The 26,345-nt window shown below is 31.6% G+C and overlaps 2 protein-coding genes across 2 annotated transcripts; both read left to right on the forward strand.

The window, feature by feature from the left end:
• The first annotated feature begins 8,940 nt into the window (after positions 1–8,940).
• LOC105117471 (40S ribosomal protein S19-3-like) lies at positions 8,941–10,860 on the forward strand. The gene is made up of 4 exons (XM_011015131.1): positions 8,941–9,124; positions 9,969–10,059; positions 10,192–10,375; positions 10,585–10,860. Exons 1-4 carry the CDS (start codon positions 9,041–9,043, stop codon positions 10,655–10,657), a joined length of 432 nt encoding a protein of 143 aa, XP_011013433.1. The 5' UTR covers positions 8,941–9,040; the 3' UTR covers positions 10,658–10,860.
• Positions 10,861–12,695: 1,835 nt separating this feature from the next.
• LOC105117469 (probable mitochondrial-processing peptidase subunit beta) lies at positions 12,696–18,361 on the forward strand. The gene is made up of 9 exons (XM_011015130.1): positions 12,696–13,504; positions 14,317–14,481; positions 14,592–14,729; positions 14,822–14,973; positions 15,337–15,445; positions 15,780–15,878; positions 16,798–16,863; positions 17,363–17,470; positions 18,003–18,361. The coding sequence occupies exons 1-9, from the start codon at positions 12,848–12,850 to the stop codon at positions 18,087–18,089; spliced, it is 1,581 nt and encodes a 526-aa protein (XP_011013432.1). The 5' UTR covers positions 12,696–12,847; the 3' UTR covers positions 18,090–18,361.
• The last annotated feature ends 7,984 nt before the right edge of the window (positions 18,362–26,345 follow it).

Genomic DNA, 26,345 nt, shown 5'->3' on the forward strand with positions numbered 1-26,345 from the left:
TGTTTGAGATCAATTGGCATGCAGCCTCGGGTGTCTTATCCACCAATACGCCTCCACTTGCAGCATCAATGATACTACGGTTAATAGGCATCAATCCTTCATAGAAATATTGAATGAGTAGTTGATCGGGTATTTGATGATGAGGGCATTGAATGCATAGTTGCTCAAATCTTTCCCAATACTCGGAGAGTGTCTCTCCATGAGATTGCCGAATCCCACATATTTCTTTCCTTATGTTGGCAACTCGAGATGCTGGGAAATACTTCTCAAGGTAAATCTTTTTCATGGCATTCCAAGTTCCAATAGATCCTGGGAGAATAGAGAAAAGTCATGCCTTTACTGCCCCTTTTAAAAAGAAAGGGAAAGCTTTCAACTTAACTTGTTCTTCATCAACTCCATTCGATTTTATGTCAACACAAACCATATGGAACTCCTTGAGATGAGTATGAGGATCTTCTCCTGCAAGACCATTAATTGTTGGTAACAAATGTATAAAACTAGATTTGAGCTCAAAGTTTACATTATTGTCAATGTTTATGCATAGTGGCTGATTTTCCACATTAGGAGCAGCAAGCTCCTTGAGTGTTTGTTGTCGTGCAATAGCCATGGTGTTTAGGTGAGCTTCCTTGCATAACCTGCATAATTTTTTTTCTATTTCGAGATCCAACTGCACTTGAATTTGATTAATAGAACGGGCTACTAGCATAAATCATTAAGAAAACTCAAAAGAAACCAATCACACAAGAGACCGAAAACAATGCAAATTGTATGAAAATCCTACGCTAGAAAACTAAAACTACCTAAAACCCTTAGAAAACAGTGGAATTTGGCCTCAATAGGGTGGGGCTAGTCTACTAGTCTTGTTCAGAACATCGTTTTCCTTCAGCAAAAGAAAAGCTAAAACCTAATTCCATAAACAATTCTATTTTGAACAGTAACGCCACCACAAATAAACAGTACCGCCGCAAGAAAAAATTTTGTTTCTCTTTTTTTTTCAGAAATATAAATAAAAAATTACAGCAACTAAAAATAACAGTACAAACACAAAAATCAACTAAAATTACTTCCCCGGCAACGGCGCCAAAATTTGTTGCGATGTCGTGGTCGCACAAATTAATTACCCTAGCTTAAAACACAACACACAAGATAGTATAGAGCAAGCAAGGGGTCGATCCCATAAGGAAGATTTAGTTCAGATTTTTATGCTATACGTTATGCAATTGGGGGGTTTTGATTTGTGATGATCTAAACTATGGAAGAAATTAAACTAGCAAACAAAATCAATTGAAATCGAAATTTATCAAGAAAACAAACCTTGGTTGCAAGCACACATCCACTAACGGAAATTAGAACCGATCCTTGAAACAAAACTACAATTTATATTCTAAATTTTTATCTTTTCTTAATGTTGGTTAATTAACGGATCCGCCGTATAACTAACCCTAACCAACAAACAATCACAATGTCCACATTAATGATTTAGTTCAATGGCAGCCCTAAGAACTAGATATTTGAGTGTTCTCCCTAAGTTTAATAATGTAGTTCCGCCATAATTATCAAGCTTAGTTGCTTCACAAGTTCATACATCACAACTCCGGTTTTAATATCAAACTTAGCAATAAATTGTTCACAATAATAACTTAGAGTTCCGCTCTAGCAATTATCAACAACAATCATAGAAAATATGCATAGGAAAACAACCATACTTATTCATAATATAAACTAAAAATAAAAGGAAGAATAAATCTCATGGTTCTTGAAATCCGAAGATTTGTTGTGTCCTTGCAACTAAGAAAAGAGCTTAGCCTTGCATAACTATTGAACAACCACTCTTAAAGAATAAAGAGAGCATGATTTTTTAGGTTTGTGAGGAGAGAATTTGTGTTTCTTAACTTTTAGCTGCTACCCCCCTTCTCTCCTCTCTCTCTTTCTTTTTATATGCTAAGAAACCCTAGTTCCTAATTTACAAAGTACTCCTCCCTGAAGTTGAATATGCTAAGAAACTCTAGTTCCTAATTTACAAAGTAGTCCTCCCTTAAGTTGACAATTGACATTTAAGTACTTCAATAACTATTTTCCCTAAAAAAGAGAAATAGTCTTGCATGAAATCTTCAAACTCTGACTTAGAGGAGCTAAATTGCTGATATAAAAACTTGGATGACGGTTTAGAAGCTTTGAAACGTAATTTGGACTCATTTCTTCACGAAACCTGGTTGCTGGCAGAATTCAGTTGTCATCTTTGAAAACTCATATCTTCCTCATCTGACATCTTTTTTGGATGAAATTTTGAGCGTTTACAGACCTTTGAGTCAGGAATCCAACACAATTGAGTTTGCATAAATTGGACTACTATAGCTCCAGATATTGAATTTTGAATAGACAAAGGTCAACAGTGGCAGAATGCGAGATTTGACTTTGAAGGATGTGATTTCCATGATCTTCCTCTCTTTATTTTTCTTGCATTACATTTCCAGAAAGGTATGGATGTTAGCTTTTTAGTACCACTGGAATCACTTCATTTCGATCTCTAGAACTCACGCTCTGCACGAAACATCGACTGAACGTCAAATCTGCCAATTATCTCCAATTTACTCCTTTTTGCATTTTTCATCCAAAAGTGCCTTCAAAACATAAAACAAAGAATATCAAGGTATTTTACATATAAAACATGGAAAAAATATTAGGTAAATATGGGTGAAACTATCGAATAATATGGTTACATCAGATTCAAATCCGAGACATATGAAAAATGACAAATGAAATAAAGGCTGCTAGATTTGAAAAATTTGATGGAACAGATTTTGGATATTGAAAAATATAAATTGAAGACTATCTATATGGGAAGAAACTTCATCTTCCTCTGTTGGGGAGCAAACCAGAGAAAATGCTAGAAGAAGATTGGCAAATTTTTGATAGACAGGTTTTGGGCATTATCCGGATATCCTTGTTAAGAAAAGTTGCTCACAATGTTACAAAAGAAAAATTCACTGCAAAATTGATGAAAGCCTTGTCTAGGATGTATGACAAGCCTTTAGCAAATAATAAAGTGCCCTTGATGAAGAAGTTATTCAACTTGAAGATGACAGAAAGCACCTTTATTACACAATATCTCAACAACTTTAATACCATCATAAATCAAGTGTCATCTGTTGAGATTGAGTTTGATGATAAGATCTATGCATTTATTTTGTTAGCTTCACTTTCAAACAGTTGGGAAGGTATGAGACCAGTCGTGAGCAACTCAGCTAGAAAATTCAAACTAAAATATGATGACATTCGAGACTTGATTTTAGCTGAAGAAGTGCAAATGAAAGACTCAGGTGAAAGTTCAAGTTTAGGTTCAGCTCTCAACATCAACATTCAAGGGAGGAGACAAGATAAAGGCTTATCTAGAGGCAGATCAAAATCAAGATACTGAAGTAAAAGCAAGTTTGGACCCAGAAAGCAGGTTGAATATTAGAATTATGGCAAGCCTGGTCATTTCATGAGGAGTTACACAAAACCCAAAAAACCTGAAGTTGACTCTGCAAATGCTACTGCAGATGAGGTACAAGATATATTGATTCTTGCTATACAAAGTCTAATTAATGATTGGATCCTTGATTTTGGTGCTTCATTTTACTACACACCACACCATGAAATGATGCAAAACTATATTGCTAGAGATCACTGTGTAGTCTATCTGGCCGAAAGACAACCAATGGATATTGTGGGTATAGGATATGTGCAAATGAAGACAATGAATGTATCTATATGGAACTTGCAAAATGTAAGGCATATTCCTGGACTAAAGAAGAAGTTGATCTCAGTCGGACAACTTGATGATAGTTGTCATTTAATCTTTTTTTCTGGAGGTATGTGGAAGGTATCGAAGGGAGCAATGGTTTTAGCTCGTGGAAAGAAAATCGGCACCTTATATATGATCACAAGATCTGCAGACATTATTGTCTCTATTAAAGCAAAAAATCAGGCATAACTATGGCACTGCTAACTCGGCCATATGAATCAAAAAGGGATGAAGATACTTCAGTCAAAGGGAAAGTCGCTAGAGTTAAAAAAAATATTGATCTAGACATTTATGAAAGTTGTGTTCTTGGAAAATAAAAAAAACTCAGTTTCTTAAAGGTTGACAAAACCTTAAGACTAAGAAAACTAGAATTAGTACACATAGATTTATGGGGACTGTCTCTAGTAGCATCTCTTGGAGGTTCTCGGTATTATTTGACCTTCATTGATGATTTCAATAGGAAGGTATGAGTCTACTTTCTCAAAAATAAATCTGATGTGTTTGAAACATTCAAGAAATATAAGGTTATGGTTGAGACTGAATCAGGTCTGAAGTTGAAATACTTAAGATCTGATAATGGAGGAAAATACATTGATGGAGATTTCAAAGAGTATTGTGTTGTTAAAGGTATCAGAATGGAAAAAACCATTCCAGGCACATCACAATAGAATGACATTGTTGAACGGATGAACATGATCATTAATGAATGAGCTACAAGTATGAGGTTACATTCTGGGTTACCTCAAACATTTTGGGCTGATGTAGTTCATACTGTAGTTTACTTAATCAACCGTGGACTATTACTTCCTTTGGAGTTCAGATTGCCTGAGGAAGTATAGAGAGGAAAATAAGTACAAGTCTTTCATTTAAAGGTCTTTGGGTGTGTCTCCTATTTGCATATAGATTCTGATGCTCGCAACAAGCTAGATGTAAAATCCAACAATGTTTCTTCATTGGCTATGAAGATGAAGAATTTGGATTTCAGTTTTTGAATGATCAGAACAGAAAGATTATCAGAAGCAGGAACATAATCTTTAATGAGAAAGTTTTGTACAAAGACATATCAAGTGTAGAAACAGATATGGTTGATTAAGACACCAGTCTACAAAAATCTGAATTCATAAAATTAGAAGGGCTTCCTGATGTTACTGAACAAAATAAAAATCAAGAGTCTTTATAAGAAGATTCAAGCATATTTGTACCCACATTACACAAGAAAATACAAAGTCAAGTGAACCAATTGTTTATGTTTGCAGGTCTTTAAGGACTATAAAGCCCCCATAACGGTTCACATTTCTACTGAATTATCTTTTGCTAACAGATGGTGGTGAACCACTAACTTTTGAAGAATCCTTACAAGATGGAAACTCGAGCAAGTGGAAGTTAGCCATGAAGGACGAGATGGAGTCGTTGTTGAATAACAAGACTTTAGAGCTAACCATACCACCTGAAGGAAAGAAGACTTTGCAAAACAAGTGGGTTTACATAGTAGAGACTGAGCATGACAGAAACAAATGGTTCAAGGTAAGACTTGTTGTAAAATGGTTTTAACAAAAGAAATGAATTGACTATTCTGAGATGGTTGTAAAAAGGCTTTAACAAAAGAAATGAATTGACTATTCTGAGATATTTTCTCTAGTTGTGAAGCTCATAATAATCAGAGTTGTTCTAGGGATAGTAGCTGTAAAAAATTTACATCTTGAACAATTAGATGTAAAAACAACATTTCTTCATGGTGAATTGGACGAAGACATTTACATGCAACAACCAGAGGGGTTTGCAATACCAGGAAAGGAGAGTCAAGTTTGCAAACTAAAGAAGAGCCTATATGGTTTGAAGCAAGCTCCAAGACAGTGGTACAAGAAGTTTGATAACTTCATGTGTAGTACGGGATACACAAAATGTCAGGCTGATCATTGTTGCTATGTCAAACATTTTGACAACTCCTATATCATTCTACTGCTATATGTGGATGATATGTTAATTGCAGGATCCAGCATGGAAGAGATTGACAAGCTAAAGCAACAGTTGCCAAAATAGTTTGAAATGAAGGATCTGGGAGCTGCTAAACAAATACTTGGCATGAGAATCATCAGAGACAAAGACAAAGGCATACTAAAGCTTTCACAGGCAGAGTATGTCAAGAAGGTTCTCAGCAGGTTTAGTATGGATAATGCTAAGCCAGTATGTACACCTCTGGGGAATCATTTCAAGCTCAGTAAAGACCAGTCACCAAAAACTGAGCTAGAACGTGGATACATGGACCAGATCCCATACGCCTCAGCTATCGGCTCCTTGATGTATGCCATGGTCTGTACTAGACCAGATATTGCCCATGCAGTGGGAGTTGTAAGCCGATATATGAGCAATCCTGGAAAGCAGCATTGGGAGGCAGTGAAATGGATCATGAGGTACTTAAAAGGCTCATCGGAGACATGTCTTATTTTCACAGCTGGCGGTTTGAAACTTGAAGGCTTTGTAGATGCTGATCTAGCAGGAGATGTTGATAGCAGAAAGAGTACTACAGGTTATATATACACTCTAGGAGGCACTGCTGTTTCTTGGAGTTCTACCTTGCAAAAGATAGTTGCTCTTTCAACGACAGAAGCTGAATATGTCGCAGTTTCAGAATCCGCAAAAGAGATAGTATGGCTACAGAGTTTCCTGCAAGAATTGGGCAAGATGCATGGAAAGGGTACTTTGTATAGTGACAGTCAGAGTGCAATCTTCCTTGCCAAGAATCCAGCATTTCACTCCAGAACAAAGCACATACAGATCAAATATCACTTCATCCGGCAACTGCTCGACGATGAACAACTGTTACTTGAAAAGATCTGTGGAAGCAAGAATCCAGCCGACATGTTAACCAAAGGAGTTACTCTCGATAAACTGAAGCTGTGTAAAGCTTCAGTGGGTCTTGAAGATTAAAAGACAGACCTAACACCATTTGTGTCCAAGTGGGAGATTGTTGGGTGTGGACACAACATGGTTGGTGGCAGCCATGTTAGACATGGCTAAAGTCAATGGTGGTTGCATGGTGGGTGCCTAACCAAAGAAATTGTTGCCCACCATTGTTGACTAAAGAAGAAACTTGTCTCCCACATCAGATGTTGATTCCAGAATTCAACATTTCACTCCAAGACTAAGTATATTCAGATCAAATATCACTTCATCTAACAATTGTTAGACGATGAAGAACTAATGCTAGAAAAGGTCTATGGAAGCAAGAAACCAGCTAATATGTTAACCAAAGGAGTTACACTTGATAAACTGAATTTGTGAAAAACTTCAGTTGGTCTTCAAGGATAAAAGATAATTTCATTATTTGTCTTCAAGTGGGAGATTGTTAGTGGAGACAAACATTGTTCCACCTCCATTATATGTAAGTGGGAATACATAATCTCCTACTTGGCATATAATATAGGCTTAAATAGTGGCATAAATCATGACATGATTTATGCTGCTTGTCCCCTCAGCTTTATTTATAAATAGACATACTGAAGAGCTGATATGTAGAGAGAAAAATTAAGAAAGAGAGCAGTAGAGAGAGCTTAAGTGTGTAGAGTTGAGTTGAGAAGAGTTTTCTCCTCCTCTTTGTTTGTATTGTTTTTTTGAGTAATTAATACAAACCAGTAACTCCGTGGAGTAGACAAGTTGTCGAACCACGTGCATTTGTGTGTGTTTAATTGCTTAAATGGGTAAGTTGACAAGTTGTCGAACCACGTGTATTTGTGTGTGTTTAATTGCTTAAATGGGTGTCAACTACTTATTTTCATGACTTGAATCGGTCTGAACTAAAAATTTATCTTTCTATTATTGGAATTTGACCATTTTTTTCTTTCCTCTTTTAAACAGATCAAAAAATAAATAAACAATTTTGATTAAAATTAAAATTTTATAAATTGTTAGTGACCAAAAGTTTATAATTTTAAAAATTGAAGAATTAAAGTTTACATTTAACTTCATGTTTAGAAAAAACATATTTTTTTCATTCTTTTTCTTCATCTTTGAATCTTATCTTTTTTGAATAAGTATGTTTTAATTGGTAATTAATTTGGATTTATAAAAGTGTAATAATAAAAAAAACTAAAAAAATAAAAGATAAATAATTGTTACCGTCCACGATGATTTTTATTATTTAATAAGCAATGACATTTCTACAAAATATTTCTTAATTAATAATGCTTGATGTATGCCTGCATTTAGAGTGAGTACATGAAAGTACTTGGAAGTATGATTATGGTTATTTAAAAAAAATTATTTAAAAATATATTAATATAATATATTTTTTATTTTTTAAAAATTATTTTTAACATCAGTGTATTAAAATATCTAAAAATAAAAAAATATTAATTTTAAAAAAAATATTTAATTTTTTAAAATATTTTTAAAATATAAAAACAAACAAATAAAATTCCATCTTATATGTTTTTGTGTTTGTGTTTTCATCTAATGGTGTGTAAGTCCATCTCTTCATACATGTTAATGCTAACTTGAGATCAGAACATGGTCAGTCAAGAAGAGAAAGCACTCTTCCATGTATTATTATTAGATACTCTTACATGGAACGAATAATCATTTTTACAAAGTATATTTATTACGTGAAAGTGATTATTTTTTAAAAAAAATATTTTCAATATCAACATATTAAATTTAAAAACATTAAAAAAATTAAAACAAATAAAAAAATATTAAATTTTTTTAAAATACAAAAACAAACCAGTTTCAAATTTATCACTAAAATCACTTCTAGTAATGGATATTGAACTTGCATTATTTATGATAACATCTTAATTTTTTTTTTGATAAAATAACTTTATTAACTTGAATTATAAAATATCTATATCCATATTATGGGATTTTTTTCCCTTAAAAAACAACTTAAACCTAAATTAAGTATGGTTTTTAAAATGTTAAAAAGGTCTTCCCTATATCTCTTTATAAAAATAAAATAAAAATAAAAATGAGAGACTCTTATTTTAACTATTGGGCTACAGTTAAGTCCGATCCACAATTGATATTAACATTCATTCGGCCCACCATAGCCCAGATCTCAAGAGACCCTATCCGTGAAATTGAAAACAATCGGGTCAAAAAGAAATAACCCAAAGAAACCAAACCCTAATGAGATCAGCCGCTGCTATATAAATACCAACATTACCTCCTCAGAAACCCTACGAGAGAGAGAGATAGCTCCGCAGCAGGTCGCAGCTTTCGCTTGAATCAAAAGAGCTCTCTTTTAGCAGAAAAACAATGGCGACAGCTAAAACTGTGAAGGACGTTTCTCCTCACGAGTTCGTCAAGGCTTACGCTGCTCACCTTAAACGATCTGGCAAGGTAGTTATTTTCTTTCACACACAAATCTATAAGCATAGTTTTCGGATTCTTGCATCCTGGATCTGTTGTTTTAGTGAGTGATGATTTGGGTTTACGTTAAAATACCTTTTGGTTTCCAAAGTTTCTTTCTTTTTCTTTGGTTTTCATTTCGTTTTGTTTTTATTGTGATATATGCATAATCGTAAGCTTTGTGTTAAATTTATGGCGCTTGGGAATTTATGGTTTGTTGGTCCTGTGGAAGTTTTGATTGCCGGTGTCTGCTAGGTTTTTGCTAAGGAGTAAGAACTGGCCCGTGTTTGGATTGAAAGTATGGACTTTGGAAAATATGCACTACTGGATTTGTTGAGGTTAATAGGATTTGGAATTTGGTTTTTTAATTTGGCAGTTGAGAGGAGGAGAGGAGGAAGTTTTAGAATAGGGAAAAATAGAGAAGTTACCTGTACAGAATAGGGAAAAATAGAGAAGTTACCTGTACTGTTGTGCCTGTTTCTTGGATGGTTTTTTTCTCTGTGCTGTTTGTGAGAGTTATTTCATAATGCATAATTAGGTTTAACACGTGCTGCGATCATGATCACAGTTTGGTGCACAGTTTTTAGTGTCTTATATTTGGTTTAGTACTTTTAATATTTGGAGATGGATGTGTGATGCCTGTTTCAACAGATTTATTTTTCCTCGTTATCTGTGGTCTTTTCTGCACTAAAAAATGGAAGTTTTAGTTGATTTTGACTCTGATACTATCTTGCTTTACTGGATTGCTGAACCTGGTAATGGTAGTGTTATAAGTAACCATCATTTTGATGTTGGGTCTGAAGTTCTTAACCTTTTCTTCTATGTCCACAAACAGGTAGAGTTGCCTCCATGGACTGATATTGTGAAGACTGCTAAATTTAAGGAGCTTGCGCCGTATGATCCTGACTGGTACTATATTAGAGCAGGTAGGTCTCCCTCTCCCTCACTCGTGCACACAGGCACACACGAGTGCAAGCTCATACTCGTTTTGTTTTAGTGTTTGTGATGCACTTTTAATATATTTGCTTTATATATGTAATGTTTAATCTTGATTTCAGCATCCATGGCAAGGAAGATTTACTTGAGGGGAGGCCTTGGTGTGGGTGCTTTCCGTAGGATTTATGGTGGGAGCCAAAGGAATGGAAGTCGTCCACCTCATTTCTGCAAGAGCAGTGGTTCTGTTGCACGTCACATTCTTCAACAATTGGAGAACATGAACATCATCGATGTTGATCCTAAGGGGTGAATTATTTTCTTTATGTCTTATGTTATCATGTTTTCATACTATAGTTTCTTTAGCATAGTTCAAGTTTCAATATTCTCTGCAATGAAATCCTGCTTTGTTGCTCACTTTATCATTTCACAATTGAACTAGATTGATAATTATAATACTTCTGATACAAAAAGCAGTTTCCTATATTCTGATGTGTTTATATTTGCTTATGTAATAGTGGGAGGAGAATCACTTCAAGCGGTCAACGGGATCTTGACCAAGTTGCTGGACGCATTGTGGTGGCCCCTTGAACAATCAGTGTTGAGCCATGTTTCTGCTTTCGTACTTTTAGATTTCAATTTTCAGTCCTGTGGAGAGATGTGACTGCAGCAACAAGATTATATGTTATGAAATTTTTGGATCCAACTGTTGAATGTTTTTTATTTGGACGTGGTTTTTGTTCTGTTGCGTTTTTATGATTATGCACTTTTATCCTGCTAGATCTTTTATCTTACATTTTTGTTATTGGGTGCTGTTTTGTAATAATATGACCATGTTATTACAAAAAATGCACCTTACCAGTAACTGTTTTCAACTGTCCATTTGCCGGGACTAGGGCAGGTACTTCTGCAAGTTTCGCTTTCTAGATGTTTCGTGTGTTCCTTGATAATTTCCCTGTGGATTATCAACCTCTTGTTGTCCTCGATTATTTTTGTGTTTAGTCACAAGCATTGCACCATTTCAGTGTGTATTGGAGAATTAGGTCCTAAAAGATTCAAAAAAAATTTTTTAACTAAAATTTAAAATTTAATATGTTTGTATGTTTTAAATTGTTTTAATGTAGTGATATTGAAAATAATTTTTTTAAAATATAAAATATTATTAACATATATTCAAGTATGAAAAAGTAACTGTAATTATATTGATAAACAGGTCATTGGTTAGGCAATCTTTGCCTATGTGGTTGGACTGTGTTTTTGGTCAACCTTGTGGATTATGAAAAGCTTAGTGATCAAGAAAGTGAATATAATTTTCCCAAATGAAAGAGGATAAAGTTCTCAGTGGAAGTGATAAATTGGCCAACTGTTAGTAGATTTTAATGTATATGTTTTTTCATATAGTATTATTTACTATAATAATATGTTTTTAATCTTTAATTGTTTTGTATTATGTTTTAATTATATCTTTTAATATTATATTTTTATGTATTATTTTAATTTATTATTTATGAGATTATTCTAGTCTTATGGGTTATTTTGAGTTTTTTTTGTTATTATTTTTTAATTAAAAATTAAACTTTAAAATTTATTTAATCATGAGTTTCATTATATTTCAAGTTCTTTTTAAATCTTTTTTTTTATATTTATTAATGGAGTTTTTGTTTTTTATAGTATTCATTAGGATTTTTTTTTAACTTTTTGTTTTGATATTTTTTTAATTGTAATTATATCTATCAATGTTAGATTTATTATAGATTGAATTTTATTTAAAAAAATTAAAAGAAGAGGGGATTTAATTGTACCTTTCATTACAAAAAAGTTCTTGTTAAAATAATTTTTTTTTGAATTTATGTTTTTTGAATTATATTTTTTAATATTGGTTTTGTTGAGTTGATTTGAATTTTTTTAAATTATTTTTAATATTGAATATAATTAAGAATTAAGTTTTATAATTTGTTTTTTATGAGGTTATTTTTGTCTAATGACTTGTGTTATAAGTTTGGTTTATTGGCTTAAATTGATTTGATTTATTTTTTATGTTTTTTTATTGATTTTTTTAATTTTATATTTTAATATTTGTATTTTATTTCAATTTATTTTGTATAAGTTTATTCTAATTTTATTATCTAAGTTAAAAGTTTGATAGGTTAACTTGAATTATTTTGTTTGATTTTATCATTTCAACATGCAAACATAATTTTTTTTTTATCTTAAATCAATTTAATAATAATAAAGGATTCGTTTAATATCCTTACAATTTTTGGGGGTGGAAGGGGACAAGTGAATAATGAGAATGAGTTTGTAGCTAGCTTGCTTTATCAAAAGGTTTGAGCTCTTTATAATTGTTGGATTGAAGTTCCTTTTCCTATTTCCGATATTGTAACAAAATTATACTTCCCAAGTACTAATATTGAAGTGAAAAGGAAAAGACAATATTAGGTCCAACATTTAAAAAAATTAAGAATTCCTTTTCATCTAAAATAAATATTATTTTTCAATTGATCATTAGTAATTGGATTAAATAGCAAGACTTTTATTTTTAAGGACTAAATTGTAACTTTGAGAAACATGAAAGGTCAATCATCGCAAAGTAAGTCAAATAGCAATACACATTCAAAAGCTAGCACTCCCACTGCAATCCGAAAATGATAATGGAATGACACGTCGTCGGAAAGAAAACCAGCAGCCTCCAGTCCTCGGTGTTTTAATACATACTATCCTAGACTTTCGTAGGTTTCCACTGTCAAATTCAACAAACCCTAAACACCCCGACCAAAAATCATGGCTTGGAAGCGCCTTCTAACCTTATCTCGCCGCTCCCACAGACCCCTATCCACCACCGCATCCAGGTCCTTTTCCGATGCCGCCGTCTCCACCGCCAGTCCCTTGACTTCACCATCCCCACCACCACCAACCGCCATGATCTACGACCGATTAGCCGAATCGGTCAAATCAAAGCTCAAAACCCTCGAAAACCCGGACCCAAGATTCCTTAAATACGGGTCACCCCACCCAACTCTCAAAACCCATACCCATATCCTCTCTGCACCCGAGACCCGCATCACTACCCTCCCTAATGGTCTCCGTGTCGCTACAGAGTCGAATCTCGCTTCGAAGACCGCAACGGTCGGGGTTTGGATTGATGCCGGGTCGAGATTTGAGTCCGATGAGACAAATGGGACTGCTCATTTTTTGGAACATATGATATTTAAGGGGACGGAGAAGAGGGGTGTGAGGGAGTTAGAAGAGGAGATTGAGAATATGGGAGGTCATTTGAATGCGTACACGAGTAGAGAGCAGACTACATATTATGCTAAGGTTATGGATAAAGATGTCAATAAAGCCTTGGATATTTTGGCTGATATTTTGCAGAATTCTACTTTCGACGAGGAGCGGATGTCTAGGGAGAGGGACGTTATCACTATGGAAATGAAGGAGGTAAATTTGTGTTTTTTTTTTTTATCAAGTTGTTTTGAGTCGAATAGGAAATGGGTTTGTGGTGTTTTGTGTTCAATTTTTGTAAAATTTTGTCATGCATCTGTGGGTTTTTGTTCTTTATGTGCTAATAAAGTTCTGTGCTTGTCGGTTTAACTGTTATGAAAGTTGGTGCCTTTGTAGTATAAGGTTTATGGGATTTGACATGTTTCATTTTTTTTGGTTGACTATGTGGGAATTAATGTTTCTTAGTCAGCTGTGCTTGCTGGTTCTTAATTTAGAAACGCTAATGGTTTGTTGATTGATTTAGAAGTACAATGAGGAATATATTTGTTGTTTACTAGTGCGGGTCATTTAGTTTAGTTTTGGTGGTACTTGTTTTATAAAGTTTGTGGAATTAGAAGATGTGTTTGTTGGTGGGTAGTTTTAATTTTCTCTTTGCATCAAAGTTTCAAACTTGCTTAAGTGAATCCTGGTTATGGAGAAATGGTCCTTATTTGTTGGTGGATGGTTTTTAAATGTCCTTGTGATAAGAGTTTTATACTTGCTGAAATGGATCTTTGTTTTTAAGCATACTGAGTTTTTTTGCTATGCTATATTGCTGTGTACCAAACAAGTGCTCCATTGCTTTTCAAAGCTGTGAAAGGGAGGATAATTTCCATGTGATAAAATTTCAGTGTCGTTTTCATTTCTAGTATATGTTACTGCTGGCATTCAGTTTGTTTAGTTTCATCATTTTGTATGGATAATGCCTGATTGACTCTCTTTTACTTCCTGCTTCTAACAGTTATAGATTTTTGTTTGGAAATTTGTAGGTTGAGGGGCAAACTGAGGAAGTAATTTTTGACCATTTGCATGCAACTGCTTTCCAATACTCTCCTTTAGCTCGAACTATCCTAGGACCTGCTAAAAATATTGAAACAATATCCAGAGATGACATTCGGAACTATATACAAACACACTACACAGCTCCTAGAATGGTAATGCCTGTAGTTGGTGGGCTTGTTCCATTTTCCTTTCTGCCCGCAAATAAGATTGAAGGTTTGTTGTTGAATTTTCATCATTCATGTTTGTGTGGCTTTCATTTCAGGTGATTGTCGCCTCAGGAGCTGTGAAGCATGAGGAATTTGTTGGAGAAGTAAAGAAGTTGTTTACTAAGTTATCATCTGATCAAACCACTGCTGCACAGTTAGTTGCCAAAGACCCTGCATTTTTCACTGGCTCTGAGGTGGGGAAATATATCTTGAAATATCCACACCATCCTCCTATGAAGTTTCTTTTCTCTAAACTATTGTCTTCACTTATTGTTTTGAAAATCAGGTTAGGATAATTGATGATGATATTCCTCTGGCACAATTTGCGGTTGCTTTTCAAGGAGCATCTTGGACAGATCCAGATTCCATTGCTTTGATGGTCATGCAGGCTATGTTGGGTTCTTGGAACAAGAGTGCTGGAGGTGGAAAGCACATGGGGTAACCTCTCCTTCTCTGTAATTTACCGTGTTGCTTACTATTCACCTTTGAGATTTTTTTTTTTTTAATCAGGAAGCTTTCATTTTATTAACCAAACATTCCCAGTGAGCAAAGTAGTAAAGTGGTCTGTAGTCACAGATATCATGCCTGTGTTGGTGGAGCTACAGGCTATCAAGCTTAAAAACTGAAATTTCAAACACTATCAAATAGGGCTCTATGATTGACCCCTAATGTTTCAATGATTATTCTCGTCTCTGGTTTTCCACACCCTGAGAGATTTCAAACAGTAACTGTTTGAGCATTTGTGCAACACGCTTTTGTCTTGTAAGCATGCACGTTGATTAAATTTCAATCATTGGACAGCTCTGAACTTGTTCAAAGGGTTGCTATTGATGAAATAGCAGAAAGTGTGATGGCGTTCAACACAAACTACAAGGACACTGGTCTTTTTGGTGTGTATGCTGTTGCTAAGGTATGGTGGACGTTTTTTCTTTTCCTTCATACTATTTGGAAAATTAGAGTTTTAGCATACCAGAGCAAGGAGTGGAAAGATTGTAAGCAATATTGAAGTGAATTTTACAATTTGAATAATGTTTTCACATAACCTGCTATAGAAAACTTGACTGACTCTCTCTCTCATTAAAGATATGTTGTTGTTTCATCTTTGAAAGCATGGGATGCTGAAGTGTAGCAAGTCCCTGCTATAACATATAAGACGATAATTTTAGTCATTTTGCCTTTTCATTGGATTCTCTTTCAAGATTTTTCCTTTTCTTTCAATGAAATTTATTATTTGATGCTTCCAGCCAGATTCCTTGGATGATTTAGCCTGGGCGATCATGCATGAGACAACTAAGTTATGCTATCGAGTTTCAGAAGCTGAGGTCACTCGTGCTTGTAACCAGGTATTTACTAATGTTCATGCTTTACTGTAGAAGTGGGTATTACATGTTAGTTACTGGCGTCTGGATAATATTTTTTTTTTTTAAATTGAGTTGTAACTCAGAACGTGTAGCAATGCTTACTGAACAAATACATTTCATTAAAAATTTTCTGTTTTTTTTTTTGGAATGACATCGCCAGGCTGCCCAATCTGTTTTTTTTTTTTCCTGATATGCAGATGAAGCCCTGCAGATTTTAACTTACAAAAATCCCATGCTGTCTTAATCTAGCTCGTATTATCTTATATCCTTTTTGGATATTTATTATCTTGAATAACATTCACTAATATTGTCTGCACTATAGATTATAGAATTTGTAAGATAGCTTGAGTTATAAATGTTTGGTCTTTTTCATGATGTCACTTTGAATTGTTTGTAAAGAAGTAGCTTAAACATGTGTAGATAATAAACCCCAACATCAATAAGAATGATGGAATTGTCTAAATTTTAAGTAGAAGTGTCAATCAAGTGCTAATCTATTTTAATAGTGACATCATGAAAAAGACCAAACTATTAAAATAGATTAGCACTTGATTGACACTTCTACTTAAAATTTAGACAATTCCATCATTCTTATTGATGTTGGGGTTTATTATCGACACATGTTTGATCTGAATAGACATGAGTGACAATTAATTCAATTTTAACTGCCATATGAAGCTAAAAAGCTATTCCATGGTATAATCTTCTTCGTATTTAAAATAAAATAAAATGAATAGGGTATGACTATTTCATGTCTTGTGTGTTTATATCCTTGTAATCTTATCTTTAGTTCTTGTGTGGTAGGTGATGTGTGTGTTTTATAGATCCTGCAACCATCTGTTTTCTCTACTATCTAGTCATCTTTGCTTATCTAGCTATGTACTCTTTTGTTTGGTTGCAGTTGAAATCTTCCTTGCTACTTCACATTGATGGAACTAGTCCTGTAGCTGAAGATATTGGGCGCCAGGTATGACTTGACCTCCTAAAAATAGATTCTGTTAATAAATGTTAGGACAGGTTGAACGAGTCCTCGTAGCCATACTATGAATATTTTTGCTTGAAGATATGTAATGCCTCACTATTTTTTTCCAATGGTTTCCCAAATTACATGGCAAGTCATAATTTATGTAGTTTTAAATACTATGTCACTAAGAAATGTGTGTTTGCAAATGTTCGTTAAAGGTATTGATATTTGAGGAGCTCAATGATATCATGTTTAAAGGTTATTATGTGATATATTACTAGTTACCAGTTCTAGAACCTTCACTAGATCCTAGTCCTGTGAGTTGCTTGATATTTATGTTAAAACAAAATAATAGTTAGTTACTTGCCATAGCTTCCTTTGCCTGGCTTTAGAGTATTATTCTTGAATGATTAACAGTTGTAGGATCATTGCTCGGAAGGCAGAATTGTAATCTGCTTTAATTACTAAATTTTTCCTTATCTTTGGCTGCATATGGTTGCAGCTACTTACTTATGGTCGAAGAATCCCATTTGCTGAACTGTTTGCAAGGATTGATGCTGTTGGTGCAAGCACTATAAAACGAGTTGCCAACCGATTTATTCATGACCAGGTATAAGATACAGAGTATTAGATCCTGCTTTAACATCAATCATTAAGGAAAAAAAAAGCAGCATCAACAGAGTATTAGATCCTGCTTTAACATCAATCATAAAAAAAAGAAAGAAGCAGCATCATTTAGTATCTAATTGCAAGAATTTCTTTGAAGCCAGAGGCTTTGTTAGTTGCAGAAAACAAATTTCTACCTCAAGTTTTATTTCTATTTATCTATTTCCTCTTTCTATAAAAACTTTTGAAATGAATCAATTTGTTAAAATGGGAAAGTGGCACCCAAATAATGAGTGCGCGCAAAAAGATAATCCTGAAGATGAGAGATGTGTTTTCCTGTTAAAGAACCTTGTAAATAAAATATGCTGTATTCTAATGGAAGACGGAGAAATCTGTACAGATTTTAATAGTAAAAGAAATTACATTTCAAAAACACATTTCTTTTATTCTGCATGCCTTTATATATATAAAACAAGAAAACAGGGACTGGCTGGAAGTTTTGAATTTATGTGCTACAAAATGTTTTGTTTTTGCAGGATATTGCAATTGCTGCCATGGGTCCCATCCAAGGGTTGCCTGACTACAACTGGTTCAGACGCAGGACTTACTTGAACCGCTACTAGATTGTCATGCCGTTGTTTATTGCTGCATCCTTTTGTTTTGGGCAGTTGCCAAACATTTTGTTGCTTTTACTCAACCGATATGGCTGCCTAAGTCCATTTATTTTTTTAGGTTCTTGCGTCTGTAATGGTATCATTGTTACCATAATAAGAATGCAGTCTCCAGTATATGTCCAGGCTGTTAAAAGGGATTTCTAATTAAAATGTTTTTTTGGTTGATACTTGAGCTTGCATCTTACCTTGCTTGTATGGGAAAAGAATATGGCTCTGTTTTTCTGGTTCCAACTGTTAGCTTGCCCACCAGTGGTGCTGATTTCATAGATAAAATTTGTCGAGATCCTGCTCCCCCGTGCTGAGGAATGTGTACCCTGGAAAGAATGAACAGAGAGTTTCCTTGGATATGTTGGATCTGTACATGGTTTTTGCAGCTTTTGTTTTTTAATGATTGAATTGTTTTTGCTGAAACTTTTGGCTACGTGTTCTAGCTTTTACACCATAAAAGCTTTAGTCGTTGGTCGCTGCTTGAAAGAGCTGTCTGGATTTCATCTGTGTTTTGCAGCATGTGCCTTTTGGACAAAAAAAAAAAGTGATCCGAGTCTGATTTGATTTGCAATTACATCCCTAGCGGTGATAGAATCTTCTCTGTGTGTATTTGACTTGCATCAGTAAATTTCTCATATTACCGAAAGTGTCTGATCCTTACGGGTTTTTGTTTTTTCCTTTGTGTTTTGCTTTGGTTCTCCCATCCAAATCATGGTTATCCAGAGGGGAATGGAAAAAAAAACTAACGCACAAAACCAAAGGACGTCGTTTCCAAGTGCTATTGTCCGACCATATGGTATTTTCGTTTATTAACAACACAAGTAGTCGAAAAAGTTTATGTGAAATATAGGGTAATTGTGGTTGTTTTTTAAAATAATTTTTTTATTTAAAAATTTATTATTATAATATTTTTTTGTTTTTAAAAAATTATTTTTGATATTAACATATTAAAATGATTTAAAATATATATACAAATATTAATTTAAAATAAATAAATAAATTTAAATTTTTTTAAAATACTTTTAAAACATAAAAATAAAAATGAAAATGTTGAATTTCAAAGGAATTGTTACACCTTACGAGAAAATGGAAAAATGATAAAAAAATAATTGTAAAAATATACTAAAACTCCAATTATATCATAATCAATATTATTATAAGGATATAAATAAATTGAATGACATCAAAAAATGTTACAACAATAATTAGAGTGAGTAGTTGGTTTGCTTTTGAGTGGAGAGTGTGATTCACTCTAATAATCGTTGGCTTTTTTTTTAATGTTGTTAGATTTATTTTGTTATAATATTTTTTATGCCACCACTGATGTCATATTCAGAACTTGCCTTCAAAGTTTTATTTTTCCTCTCTCCTTATCATAATTTGTGCTAACTCATTTAATTTTTTTGCATATTTTGACACATTTTAACATGTGTTTTTTAATAGCAAATTGTGTTATTTTACTTTTTTTTTTCAAACTTTGTTTTATTTTTCCTCTCTCCTTATCATAATTTGTGCTAACTCATTTAATTTCTTTGCATATTTTGACACATTTTAACATGTGTTTTTTAATAGCAAATTGTGTTATTTTACTTTTTTTTTTCAAACTTTGTTGTTTTGCTAATTTTTTTTAAGGATTACTTTTTTTTTTAAATCATTTTACATAACTTGACACTTAAATCCAAACTCAAGATAAAAGTAATCTAAGAAGATACTTAGATAATTGCCCAATTGTTGGTATATTTTTTCCTACTTTGATGTCCAGAGAGTTTTAATAAAATTATAAAAGGATGGATGAATAATGATATACAAGGTCAATTATTGTACATTGTTTAATTTTTTTTTATTAATTTTAAGGGGAAACAAACTAAAAGAGAAGATTTTTTTTGTGCATTGGGAGAGAAAACATTGTGAAATCACATAATGTTTTCTTTTTTATTTAGTCTATTTTTTCAGCCACTTAGTTTTTTTCTCTTTCTCAATCCATTTGATCCATTTATATTTGATTGATTTGAGGTTGAGATTTAATATTTATTTCATTTAGCCTAGTATTGACTATTCGTAGTATGGAGAAATTATATTTGATTGATTTGAGGTTGAGATTCAATATTTGTTTCATTTAGCCTAGTATTGACTACTCGTAGTATGGAGAAATAAAATCACGTATCATTGATGCTTGATTAATAAAATTGAATGAAATTAGATTGAATTAAAACAAATAAAGCTAAGAGAAATGAATTCGAACACTAGACAAGTATTAATCCCTTTTTTCTTGCAAAAATCAAGTAAAATGCACGACCAGGGAAGAGATTGAAACCTTTTTTTTGTTCCTCGATTTTTATTTTTTAACTTGATCCTTTCATATTGAGTTTTTTTAGGATTAACCTTGATAGTTTTTTTTTTTGTTGCCTAGATATGAGAATCCAATAATAGCAAGGAAAAATTATAACACACGTTTGATTCTCATATTTGAAAAATAAAATTTAATTTTATTGATCTAAAACAATTAAGGCTTGAGGGGTTAAATTTAAAATTAAAAAAAAAAAACAACTTCAAGAGATTGAAACGAACAAGCAAAACAACTTGGATGAATGTGTAATGCATATACTAGCATATAGGATAAGTTGTTGCCTTCTAACAACGCATGTGGCTTCCTATAATGGCAGAATATCAATGTCTATGGTTATGTTGGATGACATGTAAAGAGCTCTTATCGATGAGTGTGGCGTGTGTCAACAAAAGTGTCAGGAGGCTTCGTCAACCTTTTCTTTATTCTCTTCCCTTTTTTGTTCTATCATTTACTTAGGATTCATATTGGTTTGCAAAAAATTAAAAGGTTTCTTATAATCTTGTTTTTATATTAAATTTGGTTTTATTCTTTTTATTGGTGATTTTAGTTTTAGGTTTTTTTTTTAATTGATTTTTTAAATTCAATTCCATCCTTCAACATTGATTGGTTAGGAATTCAGTTTCATGATTTTTTTCAATAAAATGATCCACTTCTCATGATTGAGTTATAGGTTTTAAAGGTTAACATGGGTTGACATCAATATTTTTGTCTTTTTTTACACTAATTTTTTTCAACTTTATTTTTCAACAATGAGTTTATTGGAGGTTGGGTTCATGATTATTTTAATGGGGTGATCCTATTCTCATTACCTAATTCACAGGTTTAAAAAGTTAACCTTAGTTAACATTGGTATTTTTATGTTTTTTACAATAATTGTTTTTTTCAATTTCATCATTTAAGAATGAGTTTGTTGGAAGTTGAGCTTCATGATTCTCTTTGCTTTTTTTTTTTCCTATAAGGTTATCACAATCTTATGATATAGATTATGGGTTTGCTTGGTGAATCAGGTCTTTTTTTTTATTGAGTATTTTTTTTTATTTTGTCTTTCAATATTGAGTTGGGTTAAGAATTGAGTTTTGTAGTTTTTCTCACTATGCTTTTTATTAGGTTATTCCATTCACATAATACAAGTTAAGGGGTTTGGTGGACTTGTTCGGCTTTGTTAGTGTTTATTTTTTATTTTTTATTTTTTATTTTATCCTTTCATATTGTTTTATTGAAAATTGGTCATCGAAATTTTTTATTTGTTTTTTATAGGATTGTCCTAGCTTCACTATAGGGGATACAAGTTTGATATGCCAACTCAGGTTAATTTGAGTTGCTTTTTTCCCCCTTGCTTTTGATTATATAATTAATTAATTAATTAATTAATTTTACTCTTTAACATTGATTGACTAGAAATTGAGCTTTAAAATTTCTCTTTTGGCAAGCGCTTTTTTATGTGCAAGTTATCATGATAATTTTTTTTTAATTCAATTCATTTATCTTCATTGTCTTTTTTTTATCATATAATTAAATAAAACAAGCTTATTTAACCAATTTGATCTATGACTTGAGTCGTGAATTTATCTTCTTTAAATCACGCTACTAACACCCAAACATAAAAATATAGTTTGATTTTTTAGCAATCTAAATTATAGGCTACTAACACCTAAACATTATAATGATTAACAATGATAATCACTCTAAACTGATAATCTATATGCTTTAAGGGCTTTTTTGCAATTAAAATATGTATTTATATTACTAACTTTGGCACAAGCATTAGAAAAATAATGGGAGCAAGTAACTTTAATTACTTATAAAACTAAAAAAAGAAACGCGAAATTGTAATTACAAACATGTTGTTTTCTTAGTAACCGAACTGTTAGCCTATAAATCTATCTTTTATTAGCCTATGATGTTTTTTCTTACAGCTATAAATAACAAGCTTAAGTTGTGTTATCATGTGGTTTGGGTTAGCCAAGATGATTATGATAGGCTTGATTTATATTTTTTTAATATTTTTTTTATTAATTTAACATTGGTGAGGAAAAAATTGAGAGTTGTTTGTAGTTTTCACATTATATGTTTTTGTATTGATTGATTTTTTTCCTCCTTGGTCTGCAACTTTTATTTTCAGTCTTTTGGTCCTTCCACGATCCCATATAGGTAATTGTTTTGTGCTATGTTGCTTGGATGATAAGAGAGTCTTTAAAGATAAAAAGTAAATGTACATGCATTTTTAATATATTTTTCAGCAACAAGAAAATTCTTAATCATTAACTCAAAACTCAACTCAACTTGTTAATATTGAATCCTATATCAGTTAATCTAATATGACTTAGTTGATTTAGCGAGTCCATATATAATCTAGATAACTAATAAAAAAATTATTTGACTTTAAACAAAATTTCAAAATAACCTTTGTTTTAATTACTAAGACTATGATAAAATTGATTAAGGTGATTTGCCTAACTTACTGCTCGAGTTATAAACCTGTGTAACATCTTAATTGATTAAATATATTTTTTCAAAAGATCTCATCGAAAATTATTAGTAACCTATTTTTTAAATAATTCTAATAAAATTTTAGCAGAATTTTCTCTAAAATAAAATATTCCAAGTTGTCGACAAGTTCATGCTTCATAAGCAAAATTCTTAAACCAATGTTTCCATTTCCTTATCCAATATCACTTAGATCATTACTGCATCATCAATACATTTCTAACAAATTAATTACTTCACAATATGTCAAAATCACAACATAAATTTTAATTTTTTTAATATTAACTAACCACACAACATATTCATAAAAATATATTATTTCATAACAATTCTACATCTATAACAAAAGAAATTTAATGCACTAAACATTTAATTCACATGTATCTACAATAAAAAATTTAACATTACTATTTACATACTTATAACAAAATATTCATACATATATCTTATAAGTCCAAAATAAACCTAATATTATTATGTTACATGAACAAAATACAAGGTATTCTACTCTTGAAATTATCTTGAGGAATCTAAAAATAAAACAACAAATAATATAAACAACTCAAATAAACAAATAATTCCAACAACAAAGAATTAAAACAATATCTTCACTTTCATCGTTTCATTACTATCAAATATCATTTACTTGATAATATTTATATCAACAACCCAATATCAATATCAATTTTCAAATTGATATCATAATCATCTCCTCTAGTATGGTTAATAAAAAAAAAAATATTGATACCAAATGATTTAGTATTATTAGCCACCAATTCACTGGTTGACTAATCAATAAATATCGATGCCAACATACTTATATTGATATTATTAGCCTTTTCTAATCTTTTAGGAATGACTAATCAATAAATGTTAATGTCAATCTCTTCATATTAACATCATTAGTCTTCTTTATTTTTAAAAAATGACTAATCAATAATATTGATGAAAATATCATTATATTGACTCATTAGTCTTTCCTTATTACCTGAAAATGACCACTCAATAATGTTGATGTTAATATCTTTGTATTGATATCATTAGTTTTCTCTATTATTCAGAAATGATTAGTCAATAATATTGATGCTGATATCCTTGTATTGACATCATTAGTCTTCTTTATTTTTCAAAAAGACTACTAGAAAATATTAATATCAATATCCTTGTATTGATGTCATTAATCTTATGTATTTCCGTAAATGGCTAGAAATAGATTTTAAACACCTATTTATTGCTTGTGAAGCCTCAACATCTATGCCTATGATCGAGCTACGGAGATATCTTTTATTAATATAGGATTATTTTATCCGTAAATGGCTAGAAATAGATTTTAAGCACCTATTTATTGCTCGTGAAGCCTCAACATCTATCTATGCCTATGATCGAGCTACGAAGATATCTTTTATTAATATAGGATTATTTTGTCACCACAACATTTCATAACTTCATTCTATATCATAATTTCAATTACAATTCATTATAAATCACACTTCAATTATTTCTTATTTCTTTTATTTTTCCAAATTTTGAACTTTTCTTAATCAAGTCTAACTACATATAATTAATAACACAATTAATTAAATTTTTTCACAATCTCTACAATTAACCCCACTTCTCATGTATGAAATCCATGCATTCATTCCAAAAATTTTTTATGTAATTTCATTTAATTTCCATGCATTAAATACTTCAATTAACCCATTTAAACATAAATTCTATAAAATTAAAATTAATAAAATTCTCTCCTAAATACCATGTGTGGGCCAAAATTTTCAAGCATAAGAACGCATTCAATTTTCTTCAACCTTTCAGTTAACACTAAAACCATTAAATTCACATTTTAATGAATACCAATTAAATCAAAATCTTCATCAATATCATTTCTACTCATTAAACTCAATTTCTCATAATTATAAATCCTAATTATCACACATCTAATCTCATAAAAAACACAATTACTCTTATCAACAAGAATTCTCATCTTCAAATCACAATTAATCAAGAAGAATTTGTAAAAGAAACAAGATTTTTATCCACTTTTCTCTCTTCCTCCCCTTGTTGCCATGACTACCTTTCTCTCTAATCCACCTCTTTCACTTTCCCTCACTTGATTTATCTTAATTTAGTGTTTAGGAGGTTTATCTCTCACAAATTTGCAAGGTTTCCCTTTAATTTTCTTATTTTTTTCAAAGGTTTTCTAAGATCTTTTAAGCTTCTCTCTCTTTTTTTTCTCTCTCCTTCTTTTATGGCCAGCCATGAGCCATATATTTATACATAACAATTTAAAAAATTCTCATTATATCCCTCCTTTATAACCTTTTGGGTTTACTAGGTAATTTATTTCATATTCCGATATTTGTTTATATGAAACTAAGCTAGACTATTTTGAATACTACTAAATTACACTCCAATATTTGTTTTTCTGTATAACTCATTTCCATTAGGTTTTTATTCATGTTTTTATATTTTTCAGCCATTTTCTATATTTTTATTTTTTAAAAGAGCACCTAAAGCTTTTATTTCAAATTTTCCTATTCATTATCATTCTCTTAGTGTAAAAATTTAATTCACACTCATCCTAAAAATGGGATGTTCATCAACTTTCTCCCTCATTTTTCATAATCCGACATCTTTCTCTATTTCTTCTCTCTCAAACTTAAAGAATAGAATGTGAGCTAAATTAAGTTAAGGACTAAATCATTTAATTTCTAAACTAAATAAAAAAATAGTTTGACAAAATCCCAAGGCATAAAGGTATTGACACAAGTTTTTTTAAGAAAAAAAATCCTAATTTTCTCTATTTTAATTTTGATCCTTGTATTTTTAATATTTCTCAAATAATAAAATCAAACTATTTTTTTTTATGAAATCAAGCACTAATTCAATTGTAGGAAATTTTTTGAGATCAAGATAAATACATAAAATGAAATGTAGACCAAAACAAATTGTCAACCCAAATCCTAATTAACACAACATCAAAGAATCAAATTAAAAAATAAATTCAATGATAGAAGACAACAAAGAAAATAAAAAGTAATAGAGTTGATAATATTTTGTTTAAAAAATTAAAAGGGCTACCGTGTTTTCTTTGTTTAAGTTTTGGTCCTCTCATTTTCAATTTCTTACAAACAATAAAGTTAAATTATTTTTCTCTCATTTTTAATTTCTTACAAACAATAGAGTTAAATTATTTTTTGTGAAATCAAGCTCCTCCCTTATGCTGGAATATTGTTTTTGAAACCACATTAACCACATAAAAAAAAATAAAAAAATTACTAACCCCAAATCTATAATTGAGAAAAAAAAGGATAAAAAAGAAGTAAAACACCTTGTGAACTAACAATGAACCACCTCAGAGAGAGTGTCTAATCTCTTTTAGTTTT

Source organism: Populus euphratica, unplaced genomic scaffold (assembly GCF_000495115.2).
Source record: "Populus euphratica unplaced genomic scaffold, PopEup_1.0 scaffold1361.1, whole genome shotgun sequence".
NCBI lineage: Eukaryota > Viridiplantae > Streptophyta > Magnoliopsida > Malpighiales > Salicaceae > Populus > Populus euphratica.